At 36.6% G+C, this 27,117-nt stretch overlaps 1 protein-coding gene across 8 annotated transcripts in view; it reads left to right on the top strand.

The window, feature by feature from the left end:
• Positions 1–27,117, top strand: part of LUZP2 (leucine zipper protein 2) — a 151,334-nt gene that overhangs the window by 80,828 nt on the left and 43,389 nt on the right. For 6 of the 8 annotated variants that reach the window (XM_064426193.1, XM_064426191.1, XM_064426190.1 and 3 more), the window contains 2 exons: positions 15,030–15,092; positions 19,386–19,448. In XM_064426193.1, the coding sequence (XP_064282263.1) occupies positions 15,030–15,092; positions 19,386–19,448 (126 nt within the window). The remainder of the gene's footprint in view (positions 1–15,029; positions 15,093–19,385; positions 19,449–27,117) is intronic. The other 2 variants (XM_064426194.1, XM_064426192.1) reach the window with 1 other exon arrangement.

Raw genomic sequence — 27,117 nt, 5'->3', positions numbered from 1 at the left:
AGAGGGGACTCTCATTTCTCGTTCTGTTTGAGAGAGAAGAGCATTTCATTTTCACTGAAATGGTCTGGTACTGTTTTACTTTCCATGTAATTTTTTTTTCTCATACCTTTTGTTATTAATATTGTTGCTGTTACTGTTAATTTTCTTATCTTATTGCTATTTCTAGTAAATTGTTCTTATCTCAACCTGTAATTCTCACCTTTATGCCTCCAGTCCCCAAATCTTTTCCAGGAGTGGAAAGTGGGAGGGGAAGGAGGTGAGTGACAAGCTGGTTTGGGAGAGACTCACTGGGTCCTAAACCACAACAGCAGGAAATGTCTCTTTCAGTTGCTCGTGTTCTTTAGGCCATCCTCTCAGTTTCCTTTATCTGCAGTCAAAAACACCTTGCTTTCTCTTCTCATCTGTTATCATTGGATGCTTTGCAATTGTGCCTTTAAACGCTAATAAATCATATCAGTCTCATCCTATGGAGCAGTCATTAAAAATCTTCTCTCTTATTGAGCACAAATATGTCATTAATCAATATTCAAACTGTCTGACTGTTAATGATTTGCTTAGGTAGGTCAGTAGACTTCTCTAATATTTACTGTATTTATAGCAAATTTTAGAAAATCTACTTTGAAAGGAATCTTTCTTTTGGCACCGAATATCAGCTACTATGTGGAAAAGGAACCAAAAGCAATACCTACCTAATGGCTTTCTATTAAATTTTTATACCATGTTTGTTAGTTCCCTGAAAGTAACCACTTAAATCAGGTTTTTTTTTTTAAATTTGACTGAATTTAAATGATATGTTTTTTGAGGAAATATTATGTTATTTAGGTCCTGCCTCCAAACACTGAATAAACATTGCTTTTAAAAATCTCATAAATTTGGATGTGTTATATATATATAAATAATTGATAGCATTTTATGTGTAGGTTTTGAAACAATAATCTGCATACAGCTATATAGAGACAGGTAATGAAAATGCTTCCTTCATGGCTGCTCTTGTTCTTTCAAATACTGCATTCACCTCATTTTATATTGCCAAATTGTGAATTTTGCAATCTTAGGCTCTTCCGTGACTGTAAAAATAATTTCCTGTTTAGTTCTGCTCTTTCAGCACATGCCCTAGTGCCATTCAGCTTTGCTGTTTGGAGATACAAATAGATGGCAGCAGCCTTCCAGCTGAATGCAGCAGCTGTCATGTAGTGTGTGAGGAGAGGACATTGTACAGAAAGGCAAATTTTAGCCTATTCAAGGCTTTGGGAGAAAAAAAAAAAGAAAAAAAAATTGTCTGTGGTATTGAGGCAAAAATGAGCCAGATAGAGCACAAAGGGATTAGGTGTCTCAAAATCATCTGGGTTTTAGAAGCCTTTAAGTGCTTCCTGCAAATACCACAAAATAGCTGTCAGACTTCCAGCTGTAACATCATGCAGATTGTGTTAATTTAGTCTTAAGGGATTGGCATGTAAACAGATTTGCTCTTCTTTCAAGCAATTTCTGTTACTGACAAAGAAACCTAGAAGTTTGGAAATGCAGAAGCACTGGTGGAACTAAGAAGCTGAAATGTAGAATAAAATGTAAGAATGCAAAAATGTAGAATAAAATAGAATATGTATAAAAAGAGATACTTAAAAAATTTTCACTTTTGTAAATGGCCTGATATAGAGTGAGCAGCTCCCTTCTAGCATATGATATTGTTTGTGGGAAATTGTGCCTGTATTGGGTCTGATAGTTACTCATATTTGCCAGGAATGTTTGCCTGTAAATGTTTCTGTTTAAATCCTGAACTGCTGGGATTTTGGAATGACACAGCTTTATCATCAGTGGGGGTTTTGGATTTTGAGAAATAATTATGGATAATGAGACATGCAGCTGTTAAGCAATAAGTTCATTAAAAGATTGCTTTTCTAAAAATTCAGCTGCCTTCAGAAATCTTGAAATATACTTTGCAGATAAAAATATACCACTTTTAAATAATATGCGTAGTCAGCTGTAGCTTAAAGAAACATTCATGAGAAGTACACCTGCTGTGACCTAGACCCAGCTCTTTACAATAGTTCTGAAAAGTATATGAGCATAAAAGTTATGGAATTTCCTGGCTAGATGCATTACTTAGATTGTCTGCCTATGACTGACAGACCAATATTCAATTTGATGTAATTGGACTGGATAAATCACATTTTTATATCCCTTCTTTTCCAACAAAGTATTAATGTGAAATCTACTGGCAATCAGATTTGCTTGCTTGTCCAAACCTATTAATGATTAATTTCAAGTAAAAAATCGAATAGGTATTGAAATGTATCTATTGAAATAGAAAATTTGGTTGAATAAAAAAAGGTGAAAAATTATTCCACAGCTTTTTGTATGTATTCTGTTAGACTAATTGTCTTCAATGATTTTTTTGTTTCTTGCAAGATGGAAAAACTTTTGAAGAGGGGATTAAAATCTCTGTGTATTTTCTTTCATGACCCTGAAATACAAAAAAAAATTCAGGACTAGAGCATCTATTTGAAAAGAGGTGTGGAAGTATTGTATCTGCACTCATTAAGAAGCCAAGCTTGGACCTTCCACAAGCTCATTGTCATGTAAGACAACAGCTCTCATTCTGTGAGTCTGTGAGGTGAAGCTGAGCTGCTGAGTTGCTGAATGCTGGTGAGGCATGACCTGCCCAGGGGCATTGTGTTAGTAATTTGAGGTTTAAATACTGTGAATTGAAGGACTAGAGAACAGAGAGAGAGGGAGAGAGAAGATGAATTAGAGTATATGTATTTAAAGCATCTCTGAGAGTGGTTACAACTTTCTGGGTGTGACTCGTTTAGATTTTATGTAATATTGAAAAACTCAAACCCAGTAAGACCTGTTGTATGACACTTGCTTAACCTTAAATCACTGAAATTCAGTTAGCTATTTTCAGCTAAGCTGCCTGACTGTACAACAATTATTCAGATCAATATTGAAGAACTTTTTATTTTCCCCACTGGTTTCGAGTTTTGTTTGTTTGTTCATTTACTTATTGTTCTTTCTCAGTCCTTACTAGCTAATTTTACTGTTTTCATGTCACCCCAGAACCTGCACCTAAAAAGCATAGTTGACATGCTTGGTCTTTTGCTTTCTGTGTAAGCCTTTTCCTCTTACAGAACTAGTCAGCAGCAGCTGGGTTGTTCTACATAATTTACCTCCCTGTGCCTTTGGAGATGAGGCATCACTCACATCTATGTGCACATGGGTTTTCTTAATGTACTTGTATTTCTTAGATACATAGAATGGCTTGGGTTGGAAGGGACCTTAAATATCATCTCCATTAAAATTTCAGTGTTTAATTCAAGGCCCTACACAGGAATGATGGCCCTGGTTCATAGTCATCTTAAATAACCAGACAGACAAATTATTCACTTCCCCTGGCCTCCTTTTGGGCTAACAGTTTGGGTTTGGTTTGACCCTGGTTTTGTCACCATCACTTGTGATGTCCATACGTACTCACTGTGGTTGGTTAGCTCTGCTAACTTGTGCCTGGGGACAGACAATGAGTGCAGCTCCAGTCAGACACAGCACATGCTGATGCAGTCCTCAAAGCATAGACCATATGGCTGTTTCTCTTGTAGTTTTCCTGGTCTTTCTTAGGATAGATTTGTCTTTCTCTTTGTTTTTGGGTTTGCAACACTTTCGTTTCAACCAGATGAGGTTTTTAATAGTGTAGGTTTTTAATAGATGAGGTTTTTAGTATTCATGATAGTTCTCTTGTTTAATCAACCCCTTGTGTGAGGACACGAGGCTTGACTCCATTTTCATCAGAAGGCTGGTTTATTATGTTATATATTATATTAAAATATTACATTACAACTATACTAAAAGAACAGAGAGAAGAAGATCAGAAGGCTACAAAGACAGGAATAGAATAGGCATCAATAACAAAATCCTGTGACTGCTCACAGCCTCGGCACATGTGGCTGTGATTGTGATTGAAAACAATCCACGTGGACCAATGGAAGATGCACCTGTTGCATTCCACAGCAGCAGAGAGTTATTGTTTACATTTCTTTCCTGAGGCTCTCAGCTCCTCAGGACAGGAAAAATCCTAGCAGAGGATGTTTCACTAAAATATCATGGCTACACATGATAGTTCTCCAGGTTCATAAACTTAATTCAATTTTTCAATCCATCAGCATGTTAGTGTTTTGCTGTCTTGGTTTGTAATTAAGAAGGTATCTCAAGAAAGTACTACTAGTTAATTCTGATATAATTTTATGGATCACTTACCACACTCAGCAAATAATTTTGCGTTCTGATAATCTCAAGGAGGAATATAAGCATTCTTTATGCACATTCATAGGCCTCTGAATATTTCGGTGGCTTTGAGTTGGGGCAGAAGTGAAGAATTATTTCTCTTACTCACCAGATACTTTTGGTTCTATTTCTAGTATAAAAGGTTGTGTGAAGGTTGAATCAAAATCAGAATAATTGCTGTTGTAATTAATAAGCCTATATTCTATTCAGCAAAATAACTAACAGCAAGCCCTTGTTTTTCATAAAACATGTTTACAGTCCTAAAAATACCTTGCCAATGCATATAGAGTGCTCTTAATCTAGAGAAAATGCAGTCAAATAGATTTTATTAATACCATTTGAAAAAATACTGAGTCATCACATAGTGACAGTTGATATTTTGCAGGCATTAAAGTAAGGAAAGAAAGACTTCTAGAAAGTTACTACCTGCAAACCACTTTCCTGTGCTTAAAAGACAGAGCAGACTAACTTGGAAAGTAAGAGCATAGCAGCATTTTACTTACTTTGCTGTTTACCACAATCTGCTTTTCCTGCTTAATATTTTAAACTGTGATAACCATTCAAGAATGGATGTAAAATCGTGCAGTTCCTTTTAAACTTCTTCAGAGAAGATTTTAAATACTTTGCTACACAGCATTCAAACTCAGACCTTGAAAACAAAGTCTTTTCATTGTTACCTGATGTAGGAAGAGCAGTTCCTTAGCCCTACTTTGCAGATACTGGCTGCTCTGTTCTCTGTTATTAGATCTTGCTGTGCTTCCCACATGGCTTTGGCTTGGATATTCATAGCCAGGAGAAAAGGTGCTGTAGTCTCAAGGGAAAATCTTGACTCCTTTTAATGGGCATCATGAGGAGCTGAGTAAATGGGCCATTGTTGGTAGATTAAATAATGGGAATGTTCAGCTTTTTAGTCTGTTTGATTAAATGGTGGCTCCCATCCAAAATGTCAAAAATGTTGAAAATACAGCTTGTCATGGCAATATTTGTTTTCTATTTTAAAACACGTCTTGTCTTCACACATTTTGATCAGTCTATACAGACCTTTACATCTGTCAGATGACTAACACGCGGTATGTGAGGCAAGCAGTGCTCTTCCAATCTAGCCTCTCCTTCTGGGTGTGTATGGAGTTGAACACATTTATCATTGATATAAAAAGCTCTTTCTTCTAATTAATAATTTGTCTTTATTACATTGTTTGCAGTAAAATTACACACATTGCTATATGCAAAATGCAGTGTGGATATTTACACTAGATACGCTGAAGCTAATCTAGTAGACTGGCTGAAACACTGAATGTTTATTTTGGAAATGTCGCCAAAAATGAAAGTTTTTTTGATCTTAGTGATGCTTGCCAAAGGTGATCAAAGGAAAGTCAAAACAGAGTAGAATGAAATATATTGTGTCATTTATCTTCTGCTTTGGAAAGTACTTTGGTGAAAGTATGTCAAAAAAGGGGAAGATACTGGTTTAGAAATGCTAATTCAACATGCCAAGCATTACAAACTAGATGGACTCATGGCTGAGCTTCTGACATATGAAGTCTGACACACTGACATAAATTCAGTAGCTTGAACTGAAGAGATTATGATCTAATTTATGAAAATATATTTAGACGAAATACTGGTATCAAGCAGTCTGAATTTTGCTTTTTGCAGATAAAAAACCAGGAAAAAATTTCAAGTCCTTAAGTAGTTGTAGAGTTGGGTTTTTACATTCAACTACAGTAAATAGCTTCAGTACATGGAGCCAAATTTCTTTTTGTAGCTTTTGCATCAATGCAGCTGTTCAGAGAATGTTATCAACAATAGGTGACATTTGGAATGTGCACAAGAAGCAGGATGCCGGGAGATAACAATAAAGACTAATAGTCTGGTTAGAGAGGAAAAGACTTCTTTGACAGCTCCCTGTATACTAAAAGATATAGGAAAATACTGGTAATGCGTTTTTCTGAAAACAGAAGCATGTGCTTTTCATTTCTAGGCACAGTTCACTGCCAAACTTTTGGAGGTGTACCTTTGCCAAATGTTGTAGTGTGGTGGGGCAGAAATTCAGAATGAAAACCAACACATTTTCTTTGGATGTTTGGGGCTTTGTCCTTTTTAATATAATTCAGAATGGTGATCTGTCTAATTTCAGTGTTACATGCCTCTGTTGTTTAACAATATATTGCCTGAGGTGATGATCAACAAATTCCCTTTTTTTCTTTGCTGAGCACAAGTAGTGAATGAAGACGTCAACAGGAAAGGTTTTGTGGGAATAATTTTAAAAAACTTTGGATTATCACATCACATCACATCACATAAAATACATCTAAAAATTACTAAGAAAATGTTTATTTCTCAATATGCCACCATTACCATTTTTGGGCATGACCCCAATCTGAAACGCTTCCTCGAATTTGGGATATTCACTCAAGTCCATATTCATGGCAGGATTAATGAAAAGGTGATATTCATGTCAGAACTAGGAACTGATTACAAGATGATCAGGCAGATCACCTTGTGTTCCAGATGTTCTTAGGGGCTAGGTGTCCTTTAATAGATTAGTGTGGTTTATAAGTACTAGGAAATGTTGTTTCCAACTCTCTTTTATGCTAGTCTTTAACTTCCTCAGCTTTCTGCTGAAATATTATTTAGTGTGTTTAGTTTGAGAATTTTTTTCTGAAAATATTTAGTTTGCAAATACATGCTATTTACTCTCAAAAACCAAAGAAGTTTAAGCTGTACTCAGAGCCTTCTTTTTATTTTTTCATAATACTTAGAAGCCTGATATGAAGTATCTTATCTGATATTGCTGTGCTTAGCTTAAATAGGGGGACTTTTGAAAAGCAAGGAAAAATAGCTAATTTTAAATTAGAATATTCTGCTTTCTTACCCTTTCCCCAAGACAAGGGATTCTGGCATAAACATACATAAAATGTAAGTTCAGTATCATGGGTAGGTCAATGATTCATGAAGACATAGTGTTAATGGCTCAAAAAAAGTCAGTCGGATCCTCTAAATTAGACTTCACTTCATCTTGTTAAATGACTTTTAGGAAATCATTAAATATTAATGGTGATTCAATTGGAGTTCTGTGTCACTAGATTAAGAATACCCCTAGGTGCCCATCCAAGCTGTCCCACGTCTGTGTTTTCATTAAGTGAACTCTTCACGGATTTACTCGAAGATCCTTATAGAGGACAGAGCTTCCCTGCTACTGCAGCTGGGCCACCTCAAGGCTGAAGGTATCTCATGTCCTGCCAGCTTTACACACTGATAGAATGTGTTGCTGCTTGCACCTGACACAGTAGGACATGGATGATGCCTAGTTCCCCATACTGATGTTTTGAAGATACATGGATTTAACTTACGATTTTGGTACACACATGCTTACTGTGGTACCGTTGCTGCCATGATTTGCTTATCAAGACATAAGAGTATGTGACCTCATTTTTACCTCATCCATCCCAAAGATGGAGCCAAACACATTGCCTCCTAATACAAACTCTGTGCTGAGAGAATTCTCACCTTTCAAACATAGTGCTTGCATAGGATTTGTGAATTAAAAATAATATTTTGGAAAGTGCTGGAATATCTTAATATGGAAATAATACACTTCTAGAAATGGCATTGTATTCTCTAAGTATGGATTATTGAATCAGGGTGACCCCAATGTAGGGAATAATGTGCTAATGTGCTCTTACTCCATGAATCAGAAAGTGAACAATTGCTTTATTAAGCTCTACTATATTACACTAATACTATACTAAATTACCTATTAAAGAGATAATATATTAAAGAGATACTAAAGAAAAACCCGTGACTTTCTGGAGACAGCCAGGACACAGCTTTGACCCCATTGGCCAAGGAAACAAAACAACCTTCACCAGTCTCCAATAACCAAATCACTCTTGGTAAACTGTAGCTATGATATTTTATTAGAAATCCTTTCCTAGGATTTTTCCCCTCCTGAGAGCTGAGGGCCTCAGGAAAGAAGTGTAAACAATAACTATCTGCTGCTGTGGAATACAACAGGTGCATCTTCCATTGGTCCATGTGGAATGTTTTCAATTGATGATCAATCACAGCCAACTGTGTTGAGCCTGTGAGCAGTCACAGGATTTTGTTATGCATTCTCTTCTATTCCTGTTCTTTATAGCCTTCTGATCATTCTTTTCTCTCTGTTCTTTTAGTATAGTTTTAATATAGTATTTTAGTATAATATATAAGATAATAAATCAGCCTTCTGAGAAAATGGAGTCAAGCCTCATGTCTCCACACATGGGGTGTTTGCCACAACAGTAAACAATCTCCATAACACATTCCACATGTGCCAAACAACAGGAGCAGAGATAGGAATTGTTTTCTCTTCTTCTCTGAGCTTCTCACTGCCTTCCCCAGGAAAAATCCTGGGAGGGAGAATTATATTTCTCTCTGTTAGAGAATGTGAATACCACATGTGGATAGACCATATCAAGATGGAAGTAAGAAGAAAGTACTATCTAGTACATATTGTGTAGGTACTTACAGCTCAGTATATTGAATTACTATGGCACGGTGAAAATACATTTAGCATGTGAATCAATATAGTAAAACTGCCTCAGGAATATCTTTTTTCTTACTGAAAGATATTGTAGTAGCTTCTTCAATACAGCTTTTATAAATTTCACGTCTGTAAATTGTACTTGCAAAACTTCTTCTAAAAATTGTATATATTTGCCAAAAAGTTCTGTAGCAGCAAATATTCAGTGCACTGCTGGTGAGAGAATTCAGGAGACAGAGCCTGTTAAAATTAAAGCATAACTGAATGGTGTGACTCCACAGAGAGCCACATAAATGTATTCCTTAGTCATCTCCTGCCCTTCTCCTTTCATAACTGTCACTTCATAACTTCCATAATATGTCATTTCTCGTTTAAGACAGATGTTCACAGTTCTGCTTAATGCAGTGTTTCATGTCCTGCTGCTCTTACATCAGAAAAAATGACATTGTAGAAAGTCATGACCTTTAACTCCACTAGTGATAAAGGACCTATTTTTTTTAAAGTCAGAAATGTGTTTTATATTTAAATTATTTTATTTACATATTTGTTTACAGCACATTATTCATTCCTGCAACAGTACTAATAGAGCTTTCACTGTGATTTTTGGTTTTTAAAGCTCAACCTACAGCTTACAGCAGCACCAACTTCTTGTCATCATTCTGTTCACAAATGTCACACAAATGGAAAGACCCTCAGGTTAACATCTACTTAGCTAGGTGTTCTACTTTCTTGATCCTGCAAACCATCTGCAAGGCACTTAGCCACCACCACTACCACAGGGAAAGATCCAAGAATTGCTAGGTTTTTTCCCTAAATAACCTTGCATGGCATAGGCAATTGCCTTTCATTGCAGATATAAATTCTGCACAATGGAGTTCTGTATCTAATATGCTGCTGTTTTTAATTAGACTATCTGACTCGGAAAGAATTAGAAATAGCATTTGCTTACCCATAGCAAATCACTGAAATTATTGGAGCATCAACACAAACACAACCCAGACAAACCTCCTGCCAAAAGCTTGAATAGAAGATTTTTGTGTGTTGCTTATCAAGTTGTTCAGGTCCGCTGGACTACATGAAATACAAGAAAAAATAAACAACCTTTAGCATTAGCAGAGATAGGCAGAGAAGAAGAAATATATACTGTTTGTTTTGGAAAGCTTGTTTTTAAGTATCTTTTCCTGTAACATAAGAGTGTAAGGCTGGGGGACAGGTTATAGAAAAAAAAGCTGAAGATCCATGAAACAGTCTAAATATGTCTAAACTTACAGCAGTGGCAATGTGATGTATTTGCTGGGGTTACTGAGTTTGACTGTCAGCTTCTGGATTTCGGCAGAAATAAAACTTGCCTCCTAAATACCAGTATTAGAGCATTAGTGCACAGAGAGGCTGAAGCCTGACCATAGTGAAAGTTGGCTTTTCCCAGGAATTCAGAGCTAGAAGGTCAATGATGCTTTCTAAGTTTTGATTCAGACAGATATGAGAAGTCATATATATATATATATATATATATATATATATATATATGCATCTTCACTACTAAAATACATTGATGGGCCAAAGTCTTTCAGTTATTTGATGCACTTGGCCATCAAAAAACTGTAAAGAAAAAAAACTTAAACATGCTCAAGAATGTCAAGGCAAACACCCTTTACAAAAAGTCATGGTGTCTTCACTGACCATAATGAAAGGTAGAAAACAGTTTTCAGGCTCTTAACTAATAAACTTAAGTATCAAAAACTCAACTTATCTGTCTCAGAAAGACAGAGGGCTTAGCCAACCCCGCTGGGATTAAAGCAGTCACACTGTTTCATGAGATAGAAAACATTTTTCATTATTGTAAAATACAAAACTAATACCCAAAGCAAACTGGATACCAATACATTGATATCAGATAAATCCAGTTATGTGATTTTAGTCTATTGATGTCTTCTGATTTGTCTCCTGAAGGCACAATGAACAACTCTGGCTTCACAGGAGATGGAAACCATTCATCTTGGCAGTTGGCCCTGATACTCCTGCTGACCAGAGTCCAGGGTTTTTTTGTGGTTTTGGGTTTGTATGTTTTTTTTTAATGTATTGTGCATAAGACAGAAATGTTTAAATGATGAGCAGGTGCTTAGCATGGTTGGATTTGCACTATTTATCAAGGGGAAGGAGAGCCAAATTTATCTTTTACACAACAAAAATAATGTCAGAGCTCAGATACAGTGTCTGAATTGAATTGCTGAGAATAATTTTCTGAGAGAGAAAGTGGTTGGTTTTGCTTGAACTTTATGTCCTGTGCTTTCAATTGCTTTGTACTGATGATGTCTAGGTTTGTTCATTCTGGGTTTACATTTTGATGCAGGTTCAAATAGGTAATACAGGTATTTCAAATTATAAAATCTAACATAAGAGTATTAAAGCACTCATTGTGTGACCAGGAAGCAAGATAAACTAACTTCAAAACATGACATCTGAAATTTTGTAACTTTCACTAAGTTTAGCCTTCTGTTAGTAGAATCTATGATTCACCAGATAAATGTTAATCACCCTAACTTCACATTTACACAGTTTACATGATACAGTGATAATAAACCCCTCTAAACTGGATCTAGGGGTAGTTTGTCACTGTTAACAATGCCTATGAACTGTGACTCTTGAGGTTTTTACTATATATGCTAAAACCAGATGGAGAAATTATAAAAAATACAATATGCCACGTGTATAGCTGCATAATGATTTAATGAAACTTATTTGCAGAAAAGGAACTAAAACTGCAATTGTAAAAGTGGTTTTATTGAGCTTTCAAGTGTATAGTTAGTGTTTTTCTTTGTAAGCCTTTGTCCAGGTTTTCTGATTGGCATCATAGTTATTGTTTTTTGAGAATGCTAAAGTAGTCACAATCTCTCCCTCTTCTCTAGAGAGGGGGGATGCTCAATCTGTTATGGTAGGAAATGCTGCTTTTTTAAAAACATGGGTGAAGGTCCTGAGGTGTTACATGTTTATTTGGTCAGCCTACTGGCATTTGATAGAGGAAAACAGGTGCAGAAGAGAAAGGTTTATTTTCAAAGTTAGGAAGAGAAAGGAACATATACCCTCGTAGCCAGAAAGTGAGGATTGTTTTTTTTCTTCATGTTCCAAAGACATGTTGACGAAACAAGTATGACACTACAGCTTCTTTTCTATGCTTTTATATTGGAGGTAGATCTTCAGGCAACATAGATAAGGTCAATGATTATATAATGAATATATCTTTCATTAAGTCTAGTCTCACAATTTGAAAATATTATCAGAACCCTAGCAGTATATAGGAATGTTATGCCACTGTAGGAGAAAAGGAAAAAAAAATGCCTAGGGACCGAGGCAGAAAGCTTTTTATTTTCAGAATGGAAGCTCTGTGAAGAACATGTTTACAAGTTTAGCAAGTTGTCTTTAAGAGTTCTGACTTTTGTGGGCTGTTACAATCCAGTTATTCAAATTGTTAGATGCCTCTGCCCAAATTAAGGTACAAATGAGACCATATGCCCAAGTCAATAGTATGGACTTTTATTAATAGTAAATATGAGGTGAATAGAGAGAGATACAAAGAAATAGAAAAAGGTAGAGGAGAGAAGGAGAGTGACAGAAAGAGAGATTAAGTAGAAAAGCTTACCACTGTAGATCTCAACAGATACTTCATTTCTTATTTTTCAGACTGAAATGTCCAAGATCTTCTCCATTGAAGTACTTAATTACAAATGAAGTATTTGAAATTAAAACTGCTTAAAATTCTGATTAGTTTATTTGTTCTTGCTCTTTGAGGGATGCTTAATAGGAAAATGAGCATAATCTTTAATGCTTGTATGTCTTAGAAGCCAGAACTTCTGTACTGAATCAACAGGCCTTTGTAAAATTAAAATGTCATTGATTAATTAATATGGCTTTGAAAAGCCCCTTTCTGGCAAAAGGGACATATTCTTCCAGAATATGTACCTGATTAGACTTCTTTCAGAAGAAGAAAGATTTTAATTCAGAATTAAAAATTAAAAAAAGGCTCTGTTATACTTCATATGTTTTTACTGGTGTGCTTCATATTGTGCTATAAAAATTAGTACTATTAATCAGTATGCAAAGCTTTTTTCAACAGTGATATGTGATTTGTGAAGTAATGTGAAATCACCCAAATTGTAGCCAAGAAGTTGTCATCTCCTTTGACAAGCTCCTACCTATTATACTCTGGATAATATTAATTTTTAGTGCTTGCTCTCATTTCTAGAAACATTATTAGGTTCAGATCAAATCCAGGACTATTTTGCTTGCATTCTGGTAACCCTGCTGGGTGTTTTTGTTGCAAATAGATTGGATAATAAGACAGAATCAGGAAATCATGTTAAACCTAGCTAAATCTCAAAAATGGAGTCCATCTCCTAACTTTGAATATTTTCATCAATTTTTGGTTTTGGACAAGTTCTGTATATATATACTATATACTTGTACCAGGTTTTTTTGGCACGAAATGTGGAAAATGTGACAACCATCTAGTACACTGTGTGTCCTGTTGCCATGGATTACTTGATATCCTGAGTTAATTAAGCACAAGTCTCTAATGAAACAGTGCCTTTGGCATATCTGTTTTAACATCATCCCAAAAGGTGATGCTGATCTTTTGTGTGAAACCATTAAGATGTGTGCAAAACACATTCCCTTTGTGTTCACAAATACAGCATGGTTCTTTAGGTGTACCCCTGGTGAACAATAGATGAGTCAGGTGTGCTTCATGTCTTTGATTTTTATTTTGTTTACCTTTGTTCATCTTGTATCTGCTATACAGTACCATTTTTTTCAGAGTCAGTTGTCTTACTCTGAATTTCTGTAGTGGTCAGTACAATAGGCTCTTTGGTGAGTTACAACAGAAATTTTCAAATAAAGGACCAAAATAGGTAATTGACTGTTAAACTTACTAGAGCAACATCCAGCTCTTTGCAACTCATGTTTTGAAAGAATGGATTGTTGGATTGTCTCATTCAAAATAACATCCTAGTTCCCTTTCTGTTGTATCAGAAAACTATGGGCATCCAGGTCAAACAGCTGGGAAAAAATTATTGTTTCTGCAGTAATGTATACTGTTGCATGGTAGCCAGCAATAGTGAAATGTGAAATTATGTCAGATCTCCTCCTTATTTTGGAATAGTGAAAATGAGTTTTCAAATGAAATTTTAGTTTCTTTGCATTTGCTTTAAAAAAGGGTTTTTTTTTTCAAGAGAAACTCAAAGTTTCCAATTGTAGAATGAAATCTTCCAGTGGGATGCAGACCTAAATTTGAACTGAATGGAATTGTGTTTTTTGCTCTAATGACAGCTTGTTCTTAGGCACAATGTACAGGAAAGCTATTGCTGTTCAGTAATAAACATACCTTCCTGAAATGTGGTGGGTTCTGTTTCTGTTTGTATATTTGCACTTCATTAACCAGGAATAGTTGGGTTTTGTATTCTTTTAATTTTTTTTTTTTGTGTTAAGCGTGTTATGTTCAGCACTTGTAGATCGGCTTATTGAATACTTACACTTTTGACCAGTTGTAAAAGATGTTCACACTGCAGAGAAATCTTCACCCTTGACTGTCAGTTGCGGGATAATACGAGTGAGGAGTGGAAAAATAATTACTATGAGGAATTAATTTTGTCAGGGTTTGTTATTTTCCCTGAAAATGAGAAGAAATACATTTAAAAGTCCGAAGTGGAAAACCATATTGAACAGGCAGAATGCTATCAAGTACCTAACTTTCTATTGCTTTTATTACTTGCAGTTTTAAGTTTTAAAATTTAGCAGAAACACCCCTTGATTTTGATCATTAAGGTCAACTGATGAGACCTTGGCCCTGTTACTCAGGTGTTAAAATGATTTACAGAAAATGATACTGAGCTATGGAGTTGACACCAAGCAAGGATTAGAGGGTTTTTTCTGCCCTTTTGTACCTCAGCTTATTAAATCTAAATTCCTTTCAGATGCCAGTGTTCTGGGAAGGTCTCTATGGGCAGTCCTGTTCCTGTTGTAGCAAATTGTAATGCAAATGCCTTTAAGAATTCTGTAAGAGGATACTGTGCCTTGATTAATCTCTCTTGTTTTATTTATATCTTAGTTGGTGACTTAAATATGTTATCCATATTAAAAAATAAAATCAGTATGATCAAATAGTCAGAGAGTCCCTTAATATTTTAGTAACACTTACTAATAAACTATTTTGGGGTTTTTTTTGTCCCATTCTCAGAACAAAAGCCTCAAAAACAAGCTCTTGTCAGGAAACAAGCTTTGTGGAATGCACGCAGAAGAGGTAAGGAAGATTCCTCTCTATTCTAAATCTAATGTACCCAAAAAAGTTTGCATCAAAGTGCTTTGTACTGAGGTTCTGGTGTATTGTACATATACACAAGAATATATATATATAGATATATAGATATAGATATATATATATATATATACCAGAATACAGAATATATATTATGCTTATATAGTGAGTGTTTCTGAAGTTCTGTCATCCCAATTAATTTTTGTGACTTCACAAGAAGCAGCTGAAATGTATTAAAAAGCAAGTTGCAAACTAAGGTTTTAGACATATAAAATCATCTGGGTGTGCCTATGATATAACTCTATAGATATATACACATGTAACATATATAAAACTGATTTCATTTGCATGAACTCCATGTCTGTGCTAAGCCAGGAATTGCCAAAGGCCAGTTTTGAAATTAACATTGAGACAGGAAAGCTCTATTATTATTGATTCCCAGAATGTTTCATTATTTCAAGGGGAAAAGGGTCACTATGAAACGAAGAGAAAGAAATCTCCCCTCTTCTGAAGACTGAGGTAGATAGTCAATGATACAAAAGCCCTATTTTTGACAAATTCCTCAATGTAGAAGCACCTGCACTCATGTGAGCATTCCCTTTATTTTTCTTTTATTAAAAAAAAAAAGCTATTACATGTGAATCTGATTTACTCGCATTAGTTTAGTCTGGGTTTTTTACGTATATAATCTCCGTTAAGGTCATTGCACCTTGCCAGAATGAAACTAAAGCACAAAAAATTTCCTCCATACTAAAATTTTCCTAATGATTATTGAATGCATTTTCTTCATTAGAGTCTCTACCTTTTAAGTTAGAGATCAGTACTTAGTTGGTCACATTTCTGATAAATTCTCAAAGGTAGGAAATAAGAGGGTTAGGAGTATTTTTTAAAAATCTTTCAAAATGTTATCTTCCTTTATCCCCATTGTTGGTCTCAAACATGTCAGAGTGTAGTAATACAGATCTATTTTCTTCCCTTCTTTACTGCTTAAAAAATTATACAAATACCCTTCTTTCTCAAGTGTTTTTCTCAGTGTATTGGGTTTGCAAGGCAAGGCTTTGGTACTGGGGAGAGCTATTGGGGTGGCTTATTCTGGGAAGCTTCCAGAAGCTTCCCCTGTGTCCAACACTGCCAATGTAAGTTAGCTCCACTGTGAACCTGCCACTGGCCCAGGCTGAGTCAATCAGAGATGGTAGGAACCCCTTTGTGATAATATATTTAAAAAAGAAAAAAGTTACTGCACAGTAATAATTGTGGACAGAGAAGAGGGGAGTGAGAATATGTGAAAGAATCATCTCTGCAGATACCAAGGTCAGTGCAGAAGGAAGGAGAGGAGCTGCTCCGGGCACTGGAGCTGAGATTCCCCTGCAGTCTGGGGGCAAAAGGCCGTGGTGAAGCAGCTGTGGCCCTGCAGCCTTCGGAAAGACCAGCAGGAGTGCAGAGATCCACCTGCAGCCTGCGCAGGAGCCCCATGTCAGAGCCAGTGGATGCCCTTACAGAAGGTTGTGACCTTGTGGGAAAACAGTTCTGGAGCAGGGACCTGTGAGTCCATGGAGAGGGGAGCCCACGCTGGAGCAGGTTTCCTGGCAGGACTTGTGACCCCATGGAGGACCCACGCTGGAGCAACCCGTTCTGAGTGCTGCACTCCATGAAAAGGGATCATGCCGGGGCAGTTTGTAAAGAAATGTAGCCCATGGGAAGGACTCACATTGAACAAGTTTGTAGAGGACTGTTTCCTGTGGAAATACGTTTCCCATGATGGAGCAGGGGAAATCCTCTCCCTGAGGAGGAAGCAGCAACAGAAATGTCATTAACTGGGGGCATAATCCTCATTCCCTCCTGTGCTGCTGAAGGAGGAGGAGGTACAAGCTGGGAAGTAGAGGGGCGAAACTGTTTTAAGATTTCTTTAACTTCTTATTATCCTGCTCTGATTTTGATTGGTAAGAAATTAAATTAATTTCCCCAAGTCAAGTCTGTTTTGCCCATGATGGTAATTGGTGAGCAGCCTCTCTCTATCCTTAACTCGTGAGCCTTTTGCTGTATTTTCTGTCCCCTGGCCAGTTGAGGAGGTGCTAGAGTGGCTTTGGTGGGCACCTGGCATCCAGACAGGGTCAAATCACCACACCTGGCTTCATAATATTTGAACCTTTGATAATTAACTTGAAGATATTTTCTCTGATTATGTCTCTTTTAATATTTTCATCTAAGGATGAAGCCTAAAGATAATTTAATTTTATTATAGTGTAACAAGCTCTGGAAGTCAGAGATCTTCAGGAAATTAATCATAAATTAAGTAATAGTCAAGACAGCAGATTGTGAGTGTATTTCAAACTGTGAGAATCTCTTACTTTATGAATCATCCTGGCAAATTTGCAGCTGTTAAGCATGTTACCATTGGAACAAGCAGAAATGCTACTGGAGCATCCTGTTTTTGTGGTCATTTTGCCAGTTGAGTTGTGCCAGCCAGAGAAACACTGTGTGTTTTCTGTTTTTAATCAAGTACTATGCTCACCAAGCATAACAAGTGTGTGAACTCAGTATCCTCTCAGTTATTATATCCAATACCTTTTGTGGGTAGAATTGCCTGCCAGGAAGCTCCTGCTTCGTTTTGCTGCCTCAGGCTGCACGCAGACAGAGACACAGTGAGTGATTCCTTGTTGCATCAGTGGGAGCATGCTTGTGATCCTGCACAGTTTTGGCATGGCTGGATTTTCTTCTCCAAGAAGTCAGGGCCTTGGAAAGAGGAAGGCAGAATGGTGCAAACGTTGGGGTTTCCAGGACACAGAAAGGGACACATGCCAGGGCAATCCTACGAGATTCTATATTTTAGAGACCTGTGTTTAATGGTAATTTTATCTGTCTGACTCTACGGAGAGGTCCTCTCCCCTGAAGCACAGAAAATTTGCAGAATAACCAACTCTTTATCACAAAGAGTTGCAGGTCATACACATGCTTTTGACCTGCACTGAATGCTTTAGCTTTATGACTCAATTTCATCACAGGCTTCATATTTAGCAAATGAGTTATACCTTAATTGTAACTCTCAGATTCCTCTACAGCCTGTTTGGATACCTTGTATATCACAGAAACTGTATATTTTATTAAACACAGCCCTCAGAATAATTAAAATTGGTGAACATTTTCTCACGGGTTTTTAGGGGATGTGGATTATATTCCAAAGCTCAATTATTTGCATTGCCCAGGTCAGGGAACAGTGCTATTGAATGAAGTAACAGCAGATAAAGTCACTGAACAAAGAATTCTGCTGGACTGATCTTGGCTGTTAGTTTCAGATTTTACAGAATACCATAACCATTTTCGCCTTATTATTTAAACATTTAAAGCAGGTTCTAAAATTTTGAATTCTTCCCAAAAGTCTGTCACTGAATTTGACTGCATCAGTTGGAAAGAGATAAAATCTTTCCAAAAATTCCAACTTAAGAAAGATATACTGCTTTGGTAATATAATATGTTTATGGAATGCTCTTTCAGTAAATGTGAAACAGACTTCTAATCTGTTCCAAGGACTTCAAAGCACTTGGCATTAATTAATACAAGAAAATTTATTGAGTATCAGTTGGGACTGTGGATTTTATTTAAAAAAAATACTGCGTTGAGAGCATTCTTAGATGAATGGTGAAATAATGTTCCTTGGATAGTTTGGTTTAGTACAAAAAGCCCATTGCTATTTATTTTTAAATAATAATATATTTGAATATATTATTTAAATTAATAATATATAGACTACTACTTAGAATTATTTTAAGGATATATTTCACAAAATATCATCTTGAACTGATATAAATAAGCATAACTATGCCTGTACTTTCAAGGGCATGGTTACAAACTGAGAAACTGGTTCCAAACTAGTTCCTTTGGACACCACCTGGAACACCCTGATCTTTACAAAGACCTGTATAAGCCTATGGAGCCTTTTTACTTCTAAGAATAAGGTTGTTGACTTTGAAGGTGATTCCTTCAGTTATGCTTCATGGAAAGTATTAGTAACAGCTCATGTTTAAAATGTGTAAGCCCAACTGCTATTTTTTACAGTACTAACTCAGGTATGTGCTTTAGGTGAGTGCCATTTTGCATTTTCCTCTGTACTTTTGGTTGGTTTGACTTGTGAATCTGGAAAAGCAATTGAAATTATTTGGAGGGGGGTGTTCTGCATTTTAAATCTGTTCTAGATTCTGCTGTTTTCAGAATTCACAATGGTTTTTTTTAATGTTTTAAATTAAAAAAACTCAAACCTGATTTGATTATCCTCACTTTCAGTCAAAAAAGATCCAAGCCCAGCTGAAAGAGCTGCGTTATGGGAAAAAGGATTTGATTTTTAAGGTAAGTTTTATTTCACTATAGTTAGGTAAAGTATTAGGGTTAATATAGCATTGGAGTAAAGTAGAAATATGATAGCTGCCTTTATTATTGCAGTTCTAAGGAATGAGTTTGTTCTGAAAAGAGCTCCAAACACCAAGACAGCCATAATACCATAGTGCATTTTCAGAAATACATATCTATATCTATATTTTTGTGCTCCCAAAAAGCAAAATTCTAGGTTACTGCTGATGAATAAAACCTATTGCCCTATTCCTTACATTCTGTAACATCTTTCATCTTTCTAACTGAATTATTTAATATTTCACAGATGATTCTTGTTTTTCCTTTAATTAGCACTCCTCTATGGCAAATTCATGTATTGTTGAAATTTAAAGCAAATCTCATGTTTATGATAAGCTTGAGCAATGCAATGTTCCTTAGGTCTGAAGATTTAAGAAAAAAGAAATGTCTGTTGCCTAAATAATCCAAATGAATAGTCTATTCTAGCTAGCACATTTTAAAAAAATAATAAAAAATTCTAAAATAAAGGAGGGGAAGACAAAAAATAAAGACATTGCTGAAGGGCATGAAGTCCTTGTTAACACAGGGAGAAATTAATCCCTGTTGAAAGAAAAAGCAGAGAGATGCAGATCACCTGACTGAAGGCTGTTAATGGAGTAGTCCTTTTTTATATTCCCAGCATAAAGGATGGAGATTAAGGAGTCATCTTCAAAGTGACTAGACCTAGAATTACTTACAAAGTCATTCATGTCAATATGAGTTCTAAATTGTCTTCTGGAATTGTTTAACTCTCTACTGTCTCTATATTGTACATACAGTGCTGTAAATATGTAAATAGAGAGTAATGTAGGCTTTTTTTTCTTTTTTGCTTTATTGATTTTTTTTTGCTTTTTTTTTAATGCATAGGTTTATTCCAAGGTTCTTCAGGGACATTTATTTCTGGTCTACATAAGACCAAAACCAGGTCAAGAACAAAAATTAGGTATACTGTATATCTAGGCATTTAATGCCATCTAGCATTAACAAAAGTAATACATTTTTCTTTAAATTCAGTATAATGGAGAGCTTGAGTAGGGGTAAAGATCAAAAATTCTAATCTTGCCTTGCTGTGAAAGTTTGTTTTCTTTGGCTGAAGCATTAGTATTGCTCACCACTCTTATCTACTTGTTGTTTTCATTATGCTAATACACAGTGATCCCTAAAAAGGATCTGAGTTATGGTAGGCTGTATACTAATGCTTAGCAAAGGAACTCCTGCCAAGTACTGCCCACCTGAAAAAAGCTTACGGAAGATGAAAAAGAAAACAGGAACATAAACAAGGGAACGTGGCAGAAAGGCTGTCCAGCAAGTCACTGACATACATGCAGTGAAATCCACCTTCTCCTAATACTACTTCAGTAGTCTATGACAGTGTAGGAGTTGAGGCACACATGTTGAGAACTGTACTAAATGTGTCTAGTGTGAATGGGAATAGATGTGGTTTCATCTGACTGGGTATGGCTTTATCCATCACAGTCTACACTTCAAATCCTGGGAGCATTATCTGCTGAAGACTGTGTCTACATTTGACCACATGAATTACATCCTAAAGTCCTTGATTTACAATGAATATACATGGTTCTTTGTTGGAAAATACCCTTTTCCTGACCCAGAGATGGGGCAACTGAGAGGCATTTAAAAAAAAATTATTTTATTTTCAGTCTCATGAGAAGGGTGAGACAATACAGATGTTATAATTCACACCATCACAATCAGAAGCCAATTATTTCCTAATTACAATACACTGTAAGTGTTTCTTGGCCTATCAGCTTTAGCCACACCATGCTGTAAATGCCTTAAAGCCAGTTATCTAAAACTGCCCCTGGTGGGTCCCACTACAGTGCATCTTTCATAGTTCTATTTCTCCAAAGTATACAATCTTATGTGCAAGGCCATCCTTTGAAACATTTTCTATTTCCATTTCTCTCAACAACATCTGTCCTTTTCCATGGCATTTCTAAGTCAGCATTTCTTGTCTCAAAGTTTGCATAGAGATGCACACTGTGCGGGCCTTCTGTCAAGCCCTGAGAACTCTCTACAAATCCGTTTCCCACTGTTCTTGATTTTCAATGAACACTAGAGCCACCAGCTGAGATGTAGGTCCCAAATTAGGTAGTGTGGGTTCTCCTCTGAGTGCTCTTATTGCAAAATAAGGATAGTTACTTGCCTTCTAGGTAAACTATGATCTAACGTAATTTAAATAACTCTTTAGATGGAGAATGTTGATGAATTGTGGATTCCAAAGCCCCACATACTGACAACTATGTATTATATATTTATATATAAATAATTGAAACATCTCTTGACAGCATGCAATTCTGTATGAGATTGAATGCCTGCTTTGCTAATATTGACATATCCTTTATATGTAACCAGAAGCATTTTTTCAGGTTTATTCATCAATTTTTCTGTCCAAGAAAATTTGATTCGTGAAGCAGAGGGAGTAGCAACCTTATGCTATCCTCCTAAATCATATGAGATGGGGAAGGGCAGGTTCAGTGTGCTTGTTTGTGTGTGTTTCATGTCTGAAGACAGACATGCTAAGCAGACTAGAAGCCATTTGGTGTAGTCTGGAAAGTTTTTAAAGTATCTGCTTCTGCTGAGTGGAAGGTAAACCAGTGGGAGGAATGAACCCCACAGAAATAGCTTGTGAAAGATTTCAAGTCAGAGCTACAATTTTATAGGAAAATTACAATAAAGGCAATAGTACAGAAACACTGGTTTAAACTGACAGTCAGAACACAACCTGATACCCTGTTGGTCAGCGTGGTGGTAGCAGTCCAATTAAATGGTGGTTGCAGTCCCTTTGGAGTGATGGATGTGGTCTTGTCAAAGCAGTGAGCCTGTGGAAAGGTCTGGTCCTTCTCTGGAGGTCCAGTGGTGGTGGTGGTGGTGGTGGTGGAGAATTCTTGTGATTCTTGGGAATCCAGTGGTAGGTGTCACTGAGTCCTAAACTCCAGGTTATATTGGGGCAGGAGTGTTCAGTACCTGCCCTAGGCTGGGGAATTTCACAGTGGGCTGATGTGATTCTATGAGTCATCTCTGCTAAAATTACAATTTGAGCTTCTGTCTCTTTTTCAGATTTCAGTCCCTTAAAACGTGCAACATGTTATCTTTAAAGAATTGACCCAAGTTGAAATTTGCTTTATATTATAATGAGAAAGCCAAGAAATTATTTATAAAATTTTCCACTGTATGTTCTTAATATCACAAAGTACCTCACTTTGTAAGTAGGTACTTACTAGTTCTGAATGACACTACTCTAAATTGCAATAATTTAAATTATCATCCTAAACCCCTGATTCAGTGAAGTACTTCTGAGTTTAAGTGCTTTGCTAGATTGAGGTCTGCATTTGTTTCAGGCATTACAGATCACTTCTTTTTGAAATTACTTCTCCTTCATTAACTGTCTTCCCATTATTAGGCTATATTGCCCTGGAAGAAGTCTTCTGTTTTGCTAAAATAGGAAAGAATTAAAAATAGTTTGGTTTTTTGTTCATGAAATGCAAACGTGTATATGTGATAGTAACAAGAGATGAATAAAAATAAATCAAGCAATGATTTCCAATGTCAGTATATCCATGTACCTTGTATTATTGAAATTCCTCTTGTAAATGTAAAAGGTGACCATGCTTCAGTGGTACGGTTTGAGTCTATCTTTGCTTTTTTCTAAGGCTTTTGCTACAGATTCAGACATTTTTGATCTACCACTTCAGCTCTTTTCCCTTTTGTTCAAATTCTAAGACAAAGTATCTTGATAGGCAGCCCTGGAAAAACAAGAAGTTTGAATGTGAGTAGCAACTAACAGCACGTGGCCTACCAATATATTTAATCTTTGTTCCATGGCAGAATTTAACTTCTAATGAGCAAGCAAATAGGATTGACTATTATAACAAATAATACAACAGCTTAGTACCTTAACTAACACTAATTAGCTTACAACAAGTCAGGTAACTTCTAATTTGTATTTTGTATATGGATTTACCATGAGTGCCATGGTTTAGAATTTTGCACCTTCTTCTGAGGAGCAAGCCATGTGGGATCCAGTTGGGTACCCAGACACGATCAGTTCCTGCTGAAACGTTGTGGTCAGGGTGGGTGTGTACTGAATAAAGGTCTGCTCTTGGCCCTGTGGAGTCCTTAAGGCTTCTTGATGTGTTCAGAACCACCCAGTGCCCATTTAACAGCGTTAAACTAGAGGGTGTCTGCCAAGTCCAGTGCATGGCTGGAACCAGTGGCTTCAGGAGCAGCAAAGACAGGGGTGTGCAGATGGAAATGGCAAGCAGAAGGCAGGCAGGGGTTGCAGTGGGGATGACTGGGAGAGAGGAGCAATGGGTGGAAGAGGGAGCAAGGAGGGAGAGCCTTGCTCCCAGCAACCTCTGCTGCTCCTTGTAGTCATTTTATCTTGTTTCCATGATGATTCTCTTGAACTCACATGTTTCTTTGAAGTGCAGCTTCACAAAGTAGGAACAGGATTGTAATTTACCTTCAGTACTCCTATACTCAATAATGTTTCAAGTACTATGAGTGCTCAATGCCTCTAAAGAACTAAGGACCATATCACTATTGCAAATTTAGAGTCAAGACTATTTTCTACATTCTTTGAAACACCTAGTTCTACACAAATTAGGTTATTATTTGACATGTGAAAATAAATAATTTGCTGTGATAGAGTCAAATACAAAACTATGTGAAGTTATTTTTGCATCATATTGACTGGATTTGGTAAATATCTGTACCATTCCTCCCACTGAAATAAAACTGATGCCATGTGTGTTTCCTTCTCTATTAGCAAAGTTAATTACATGCCACAAAACTGGTTTCCCAGAATTTTAAATTACTTATTTCTCTAATGAAGGCAATGAGATTCCATAAGTCAGACAGAGAAAGTGATGAAATAATAAAAGAAAAACAAAGGTAAAAAAATCCGAACAAGCAGAAAACTACCAAAGACCTGCTTTGGCAGAGAACTTGTGTAAACATTAGGATTGTTTTCTAAGCTTGTAATAATTTATTAAATATTTTAAATTTGTGGTAATCTTTTACAGAAGTACTTTTTGTGCTGGCACATATATGAAGATGCAAGTTTTAGGCTTTCCAATACGGTTTTATTTGTATACTGCTGGTGACTAGGCTTGATCCTAAACCACCTCATTTCACACATGTACATCCACTTCCCCAATGATTTGCATCCACACATATTAAAATTATCAGCTGAAGAATTCAGCTGACTTTGCATAATTGAAAAACTAGTCCATTTAACAGATTTTAAAGCATTCTTCATTATGTTTAAAGTACCGTTAAATTACTATTTTCCTGGCAGAAAGCTTTCCAACAAAAAAAACAACAAAAAAAAAACAAAACAAAAAAAAAAAGGCAGTGCCACTTTCCTATAGCTTTATTTGTGAATTAATGTATCTAGCACAGAAAGAATGCTCTTATCTTTCTTGCTGCTTTTACATTGTCCTGTAATGGTAAATACAATTTCTGTAGTTCAGTCTTTGACGGAGATGATAAGTGAAAATTGGGAACATTTTCCTTTTTGGCCTGTTGTATCAACTTCCCTGAGAGAATACTGCAATTTCTCTTGCTTTCAGACAGGATCTTTAGTCTGTGGTGTGTTTATTCATCCTGTGTGTTTCTTCAGCATTTGGATCTTGTGCAACCTTCCTTGAAAAATTTACCAGAACTGTGTAGGAAAGACATAAGTAAACTAAAAAACTATTATAAAATACCAGTAATAAACATAAATGCAATGCAAAATATTAAGAGATTTTTTTTCCAGAGATGTTGCAACACATTATCATGGATAATAAGTTCCTGCAGGCTGACTTCATCATGCTACATAATAACTGAATAGAGTCTGGAAGAGGACACTTTCTCATTGTTATACATTTAACGGGTAGCATTTTTAAGCATATTGATTTGAGACAATAACTATCAAAGACTTCACATAAGACAATGCTCTCTGAAAAGTTTCTGTCTCTTCTTCCTGTTCCCCTGATGGCTGATGTGGTGGTCATGGTAACAGCACTGAAAATGGCCCTTGTAATGTCTCTGCTTCTTCTAGCTATTTTTTCCTGCACCTCTTCACTAGCAGAGCATGAGACACAAAATATAAACACTACATAGCAGCAACCAAAACATCAGTGTGTTACCAACATTACAGCTAAGTCCAAAATGCAGCTGTGTACCATCTGCTGAGAAGTTAACTCTGTCCCAACAGAAATAAGGGCAAAAGTAGATGTCGCTGTTTACATTGGCATCTTTTTATTGGTGCATATTCTCGTTTCAAATGTCACATTTAGCATTTGTATGTTGTTGCCATGGTGCTAATCGTTAGTAATATGTTAATGTTGACATTAACAGGAGTGGCCTGAAGATCTAAACTCAACTTGCTGCTGGAAAACACTCACACGACAGGAATTTTTTAATATCTTTGTACAAGAAGGTGGAGGGGTGTTATCATATATATTTCTCAGTAAGAACATTGGATTATGTATTAATATAATTTATTGGAATCATTATTGAAACAAATATATTTCTACTATTTTTTAATGGTTTAATGCAGTTTTGGGAAACATAAATATGTAAAATGTGAATATCGTTTCAGTACCTAGTAATTTAGGTCTATTTGGTATTGTCAGTACATTTTTTTACAACACAGCTTTGAACGTGAAAAATTGTAGCTTTTTTAATGAACTGAAAAATCCCATTTAAAAATTTCTGTATGGATCTGAGGATGTGGCCTTAATGATCTGGTCCTGCATTAGATGGTTTTGCAGTCTTAAATATGTCTGTCTGCGTTTCTATGAGAGACAAATCTAGTTAAAAGCTACCATGAGACAGGTTGGCTCCAATAGCACACAATCCAGATGAGCTGTTATGTGCTGCTGAGACAAAAGCTGCCGAGGTACTGTACAATTGTATGCTAATGCCAGAAGTGCACTTTGACTCACAAGGATCTTCAGAGTCCAGCTCCTGGCCCTGCACAGGGAAGCCACGGACAAGAATCATGCCATGTACCTGAGAGTGTTGTCCAAACACTTTGTGAGCTCTGTCAGGCTTGGTGCTTGTGACCATTTCCCTGGGGAGCCTGTTCCTGTGTCCAGCCACCCTGGGTGAAGAGCCCTTCTTAATGCACAACCTGAAGCTCCCCTTACACAATGTCATGACATCCCCTCAGGTCCTGTCTTTGTAGCCCTCTTTTGGACACTGTCTCATAGCTTGATCTCTTTCTTGTATTGTGGTGTCCAAAGCTACACACGGGACTCAGGGTGAGGCCATACCAGTGCAGAGCAGAGTGGGACAGTCTCACCAGCTGGTCTAGAGAAAACCTGATGAAGAAGAAGCTGATGATACTTTGTCTGATGCCCCCCAGGACCCAATTGGCCCTCCTGGCTGCCAGGGCACTGTGGACTTACATTCAACTTGCTATTCACCAGGATCCCCAGGTCCCTTTTTACAACACAGATTTCCACCATTGCCTTCCCCAGTCTGTGTGTACATCCAGGGTTTCCCTATTCCAGGAGCAGAATCTAGCACTTTGCCCTGTTAAACCTCATATAGTTGGTGGTTGCCCAGGAACACAGTGGGTCAGAATCTGGAGCACATGTGTTATTCCAGATTG

This window comes from Passer domesticus, chromosome 6, assembly GCF_036417665.1.
Source record: "Passer domesticus isolate bPasDom1 chromosome 6, bPasDom1.hap1, whole genome shotgun sequence".
In the NCBI taxonomy this organism is placed as follows: domain Eukaryota; kingdom Metazoa; phylum Chordata; class Aves; order Passeriformes; family Passeridae; genus Passer; species Passer domesticus.
The sequence above is the reverse complement of the archived record's forward strand: the minus strand, read 5'-3'. Positions and strand labels throughout refer to the sequence as shown.